The 7,428-nt window shown below is 37.4% G+C and overlaps 1 protein-coding gene across 1 annotated transcript; it reads left to right on the forward strand.

The window, feature by feature from the left end:
• The first annotated feature begins 2,358 nt into the window (after positions 1–2,358).
• LOC100698800 (microfibril-associated glycoprotein 4) lies at positions 2,359–6,815 on the forward strand. Its single transcript, XM_025908293.1, has 5 exons — positions 2,359–2,473; positions 4,261–4,458; positions 5,092–5,188; positions 5,357–5,524; positions 6,033–6,815. The coding sequence occupies exons 1-5, from the start codon at positions 2,462–2,464 to the stop codon at positions 6,302–6,304; spliced, it is 747 nt and encodes a 248-aa protein (XP_025764078.1). The 5' UTR covers positions 2,359–2,461; the 3' UTR covers positions 6,305–6,815.
• The last annotated feature ends 613 nt before the right edge of the window (positions 6,816–7,428 follow it).

Below are 7,428 nucleotides of genomic sequence, written 5' to 3' on the forward strand. Positions count from 1 at the left end.
GGGGATAGCGACAGAGCTGTTGGCAAAACTGGTATCATACATAAGGAAACAGACGCAGAGGAAATCAACGGCTGCCACGTCCTTCAGGTAGATCCCAATCCTCCTGGAAGCCTGCTGATGAGCTTGGCAGAAGTGAAACGTCTTGCCAGCGAGGAGAAAAGAAGCCGAGGGAGCAGATTTACAACTGAAGGAAAAAGTTTCAACAGTTTGAGATTGATTTAATTACTCATGAAATTCTGCAAAGGAAAATAAATTAGGTCCCTGTGTCTGTGATCCTTTTCCTTTAGTCAATTAAAACATAAAACTATTGAGCAATGCTCTGCTGAGTCCCATGTGACACACTCTACTGTTTATGAAATACACAAAATCCAGTAACATCGCTAAACATCAACATGAGAATGATGGACTCAAATCAAGCTGTGCACAGATCACAGTCGACAAAAGAAGAGTCCAACAGAAGACCCAGCACATCCAGTCCAATTCAAGTTTATTTTTAGAGCAATTTAGAATAAATAAAACTAAAAAAGTCTGAAAAAAAAGATTATTAAATGTCAAAAAACTGACTAGAAGCTAACTCTGGTACTAATCTTTAAATCCCGTGGAGAACATGTTTGTTTTCAAAGGGGATTTAAAAATCTCAAGTGTTTGCCAGCTTAGTATAGAGAGGCAATTTATTCCATTATTTGTAACCACAACAGGAAACGCTCGTCCCGCAGGTGTTTCAGTCTTGACAGCAAGAAATGACCGGTCAGAGGATCAGAGAGATATGTGCAGAAGATGTGCCAGGTAGGCAGGAGCCAGACCGTTTCAAACTTTAAAAGCAAGGAAGAGAAGGAGGAGGCGTAGAGGAGCAGGGGGTGAATCTGACTGACAGTCACCTACTTTATTGTACATTTTACTCTAAATAGGACAATGATTAACAAAATGAACATTGTGCTGTAGTAAAGAAGACTTTGTTTGAGAGCATTAAGTCATTAGATGAACGTTTGTGTAATAAATGGAGTAACGGGATGGCTCCTTTTAAATCATCCCTCCCCTGCTGGCCATGACAGAAACTGCAGGTTCAGGGCACTTTTTCTTAAGTGAAAAGTAAAATTCAAGCTATTAACAAAGCAGAAATCACATATTTTAGTTAAATAATAGTAAATAATAAATGTTATCTCAAAGTGATGGAACTGTTTCCTACAAAGCTAATGTGACCTTGTTTTTTGTTTCTCACTAATCTTGGTTACTTTCACATTAACACTTGATAAAAACTTAACTTTTAATTTCACAGAGGTGAAAATTTGCTTTGCATTCAGAAGTCAATTAAGAAAGCTCATGTTAGTGTCTTAAAAGTTTGAGTTAGGTTTCCCAAAACTTTTACTTACAAGCTCTCAGTTCTGAAAAAGCAACTGAAAATGGCAAAATCTAATTTTTCAAGGGCAGCATTTTTTTTTTCCAGTGACAGAAGCAAGCTTCTATAGTCAGCAGTATGGCCTGTAGAAAAACTAGGATTGTAACGTATTCCTCTGCCTTTGTTTGCCTGCACAGTGAAGCTTTGTCATCACGAGGTTTTACAACCATTTTTCACTTATAAATAACCTTCTTCCTTTGTAGCGTTGATTGCTAAAAGACTTGACACAAGGCTGGTTGGATGCCTGTTTGATTTGATTTTTTCAAATTACACTATAAAAAGAGTTTTTCCTTCAGTCAGTAAAAGAGAAAGCTCTCTGGGCATCTTCAGGGCAAAGAGTCAAAATTCAGTAAAAATCCTTGGATCTTTATCTTCATTTTCACATGGTCTTAGTAACGTCTTCATAGTATAAGGGACACATTTCAGAATATCGACTTGATAATGTCAAATATCTGTTTAATAATCCAGAGTATTAAACATAATATTTAAATTTTTTCTTTAAAGCAAAGCAGAATGCTGGGAGCAGAAAGTAGGATTAATTTAAGCACTATAGTATAGTAATACTATCCAAGTATGCTAAAACATCAGCATTGTTGCTACTATTACTAACTGGTTTTGCCTCGTTACCAAATCTTTATTTTCACATTATCACGCCCAGTTTCTGGCCCCTTATTATCCAATTAGATACATTTCAGTGGAGTCAACTGTAACCACTGTTCCTACCATGTTATTACTAATAATTAATTAATAATTTAGAAATTTCCACTTTATTTCCTTCTTGATTCTAACTTGTTACTGTACTATTACCACTTTGTTACAATTGTGCTGTGCTGAAACAAAAGTGCTACCCAGAAAGTTTTGGTTTGTCTCATTAAAAAAGAAAAAGAAATCAGAATTAGATATGTATGTAACAATAATTGACCAGTATATTTTATCAGACTGTGGGTGTCTACAAACGCTCATGTCACATGACTCCACAGGCAGACCCTGCTTGGACTATTTAAAACTGTCCCTCTGAGATCTTTTACCATAGACTGACCTGAACAGGAGACCCTCCTCCACATTATGATGATGCAGGTAAGAATAATGCAAGCTACACATTAACGCACACAAAAAACTTTAAATTTGAAATGATATGATGACATGATGATATGACATGGTATATTCTGCGTTTGACAGGTTATTGATGTATCTTTAATTGACTTGTGTGAAAATTGTTCAAGTAATTGTACAAGTATATAAATAATAGAGCTGTACTGTTTATTAGACACGTTCAGTTTAAACAGACTCCAGAAAAAATACAAATATATTCTTTTCTCTCAGGTTTGGTATAATCTGCTAAATGAGCTCAGTTTCAGTTTAACAGAGAATTAAAGAGGGGGGTTTTGGGTCGTGGTGGGTGGGGGGTTGAAGGCTGCAGACATCAACAAAAATGCCAGACTACCTCATGCTAACAGATAACCTACATGTGCTACCAGTAATCTCTTTCCACTGTTGACTTTATCCTGTTACCTGATATTTTTAGTTAACCATTAGCAGGCACTCCCAGTTCCGCTGACAACGTGTCATCAGTTTACAGATGCCTGACCTGTGAACTCACTCTCTGTGACGCATGCACAGAACAAATGTGGGGGAATCACTGAGCCCGTGTAACACCCTGTTCTCCAGAGAAGTTAGACAAATAATTGCAAAACTTTATGGCAAACACCAGACTCATCCTGCAGGGAAACCCCAAATGTCATCACTGCTGGATACTAGTGGTATCAGAGCAGAGGTGGCAAAATTACACACTTACTCAAGTAGAAGTACAGGTACCTGTGTTAAAAAAAAATATGCCAGTAAAAGCTGAAGTTCTGAAGGAACTTCTTTTCTCAGGTACAAGTGAAAAAGTACAGATTCTGAAATATATATTCAAAGTGAGACAACAAAAAGCAACATTTGAAGGTCAATTCTATTCTTATTTTTATGCAAATGTAGCTGAACGGTAGCTCTGGAGATATTACTGTATATTAATATAATAATGAAATAATATAAATACATGAGAATACAAATGTTTTTCCGATCTAAATACTAATTTTGACGAATACACTCATCTTTCATCTGTTATGTAGGCCACATGCAATGAAAGAGAATTTTTTAAGTGACTTTTTTTATATTGTCTACATTGATGGTGACGTTGCTTCCATATCCAAACAGAAAAATGAAAAAATACAGCAGCTGGACTTTAGCTAACAACACACTGTGCAGCAAACAGCACACACTAACAGTTTGCTGATCTTTGTTGAGCTGATACAAACGTTTGAAATTACCTGCCACTTAAAAAGCTGCTCGCTCCTCTTTAGCAGCGTTAGCTTTACACTGAAATACTGCGATCACAACTTACAACTACACTCGTTCCAGCCCACTTTAACTCCTGAGAGTAAAGGTTATAAATAATACATTTGAACTACAGGTAAGGAGCCTGCTTTGAAAATGTAATAATAAAGTACAGATACCTGAAAATTCTACTTAAGTACAGTAACAAAGTAATTATACTTTGTTACAAAGTAATTGTACTTTGTTACGTGCACTTCTGTATCAGAGACATTGTGAACTGAAAACAAAGATTATGTTCTATAAATAAATTTTGTTATATTGAAGTATTTTTAAGAGGCGACCAAAAGAACAAAATATCTGCATGATTAATGCAGAAAAAGTTGCGTTACTGTTTAAGTACCTAATTTATATGCTGCATTATGCACAGATATCTAAACTGATTTAAATAACACAATGATTTTCCATCATAAATAAGACAAACATTTTTCTAGGGTACAGGAAACCAGTGTAGATACTGGAGGTGCTATAATCTCTTTCCTCTTCCCTAGGAGACGTTCCTCGTAGCGCTGCTCGTTCTTGTGGCCTCAGTCCACTCCAGCTCCCAGTTTTACCTTCCCATTGACTGTGATGACATATATCGCAATGACAACACGAGCTCCAGTGGGGTCTACAAAATCTACCCAGGAGGTCCCACTACTCCCCTGCATGTCTACTGCGACATGGACACTGATGGAGGGAGATGGACTGTCAGTATCAAATCCTATCATCACATTTTCAAATAAATGTCAGAGTTTTGGGGGGGTCACCATGCTGCAGAATAAAACATGATACACAGAAAACTGAAGTGCTTCATGTTTCCCAATGCCATACAGATTTTGGTGCATACTAGCTCCCCTTTGCAGCCCACTGATTGCTATTTCCTTTTTCAAATGTGTTTTACCTTTTGGACAAAGTCAGCCATGTGTTTCCCTGACCTGAAGTCTTAGCTTGTTAAATTCCAGCTTACATTAGCTTCATATGTGTTACATAGTGTAAGAAGGGTCGTGTCATAGTGAGGTGGGCTATGTGATAGGTGACATTTGTCTGTTTGTCAGCACAAAAATACCAAGCTGAAATTCATGAAACCCTCTGGAGTGGTGGCACCTGGGCAAAAATTAAAAAGTAAATCTTAAATTATGATATATGTTTTTGGCATCAGTGGATAATGCAGATGTGACCAACTGATAATCCTCAAATTACATGATTTAAAAACAAACAAACAAACAAACAAACAAAAAAACCTGACTGGGAAGATGTGTGAGGTGATCCAAGATCTTGTTAGATAAATATATAGTATTTAATGTTAGTAAACATTAAAGGTCTTGTATTCTCCCTCTCAGGTATTTCAGAGGAGGATCGATGGGACTGAAAGCTTCTTCAGGCCCTGGAAGCACTATAAGACTGGGTTTGGGAATGTGGCTGGAGAATATTGGCTGGGTGAGTGCAGGAAGGAGAAATGCATTAAAGACAAGGTGCTTGTGCTGCTTTTAATCTAAATTTGGTGTGGCGAGATGAAATGACGGAGCCTGGGAAAGAAACAGTGTCAGAAATAGGATGCTGGTGCACGACGCAAAGTGAAACAGAGCTGTGTGTGTGTCTTTCCAGGTCTGGAAAACATCTTCCTGCTGACTATGAGGAAGGAGAACGAGCTGCGGGTCGACATGGAGGACTGGAACGGAGAACGCAGCTCCGCACAGTACTCCTCCTTCTCAATTAAGTCTGAGTCTGTTGGGTATCAGCTTCACCTGGGCAGCTTCACTGGCGGTGCAGCAGGTGAGGAGTGTGTCGGGCACAAGAGACTGTGGATCATTTTTAAACCTGACCAAAAATAAAATTATAATAATGAAAGAACATGCCAGAGATATGCCAGTGTAGCTTATTCATTTGAATAATGTTTTTTTTTTCTTAATGGTTTGCAAAGTGCAGTATTTGATCTGTAAAGAGACTCATAAGCAAACAAACAGAGGATCTGCAATGAATCAAAACAGAAAAAAAAAATACAAAATGGTGAAATTACAGTCATTCTCTTCCTTTGAAAGGAAAAACAGCTAAAGAGACAATTGTTAAGATAATAATTAGGAATTAACTGCTGAAAATAAAGGCCGAGGCAAAGTTCTAAACTAATTTCCTCTACATATTACCTCCAAGTAAATTAACTACTCCTGTCAAACCCCAAAACCCAAATAACAAATGCAAACCCATGTGAGAAAAGTAAAAAAAGACCATAGAACCTTCTTAGTCTTGACTGCGCTCACATCTTTTCCCTGTTTTCTTCTTCCAGGGGACAGTTTATCTGAACACAACTCCATGAAGTTCACCACCTACGACAAAGATCAGGATCTGTTGGATAAAAACTGCGCTCAGCAATATTTGGGTGGGTTCTGGTACAAACAGTGTCACACCACTAACCCAAACGGCATGTATGCGCCTAATGGTGCCATCGCGTACGAAAATGTCCACGTGATTTGGCGTACATGGAAGGGCTGGAACTACTCCCTCAAGACCATTGCCATGAAAATTCGATTACGTCCTAAGTGTTCATGCAGAAACTAACCTGATTTTCTAAAGATAAACGAGACTATGATAGTACCCACCCTCCATCGCAAGAGAAGAGCTGGGATGTGTGGGGACACCATCTCTAACACCCGTGTTGTTCTTGCTGAATTTAATTTACAAGCAATAAAGAGTTAAAACACCCATTTATTTTTTTAGTTTAGTGCTTTGTTTCAAAAATACAAACTGTAATAATATTTTAAGTCTGCATACATCTACTTTTGAAATTTCTCATTACAGTATTATGTTATTTAATAACATATCGACCCAAATATCAGTAGTATTGATACTAACGCTGGTAATGGTATCTGATCGATACTAGCGCTACAGGACTGATACTTTCTCTCTATCCTCTAAGACAGAGTAGACTAAGTTTATAAGTTGCAGTTAGTAGGAGGAGGTGCCATACAGCTCTTATTAGAAACTGTATGATATGCTATTGGAAAAGGTGAAAGGCATTTTCATTGTGCTAGCTGTTTCATAAATATAATAAATGTTTATCTGTTCTTGACTTCTGTCATTTTTCCAGGTGCTCTGAGACTGATATCAGGGGCAGCAGAGCTTTGAGCTTAAAGCTAATTTCAGCTGGCTAACTAGCTAACAGGGATAATGCTAGCATGTTCATCTATAGCTTTCTGATGGTTTTTTAATTCTTATTTTGTTTGTTTTCACACTCATTTAAAGTCCATACCTTGTACTTGACCATTTTCATTTATTTACTATTAGTAGCGGCCTCTCACAAAGCACATTATATGTTCCCAATTTTTAGTTGAATCTGCCAAAGATAACCCAGTTAGACAGGTATTAAATATTATATTAGCAATATTTATTAATAGTCCCAAGTGTAAATTGCCCTATGGAGTTACAAATCAAAGTTCAAATGTTTTGGGACAAACTGTCGCAGAATGTACGGGGAAGTTTGGGAGAGAGGTAGGATCATCTGTTAAACATGGTGGACGCTCTGTCATGGTTTGGGGCGAAATTTCAGCCTGTGGTATTAGAGAGGTCTCCAAAATTGATGGAATTATGAACACAGAAAAGTACTGTCAGATTTTGGTCCATTAAGCAATATTATTTAGAAAGCATCTGAATGGCAAATGCTTCACTTTCATCATGACAATGAT

Source organism: Oreochromis niloticus, linkage group LG6 (assembly GCF_001858045.2).
Source record: "Oreochromis niloticus isolate F11D_XX linkage group LG6, O_niloticus_UMD_NMBU, whole genome shotgun sequence".
Taxonomy (NCBI): Eukaryota; Metazoa; Chordata; class Actinopteri; order Cichliformes; family Cichlidae; genus Oreochromis; species Oreochromis niloticus.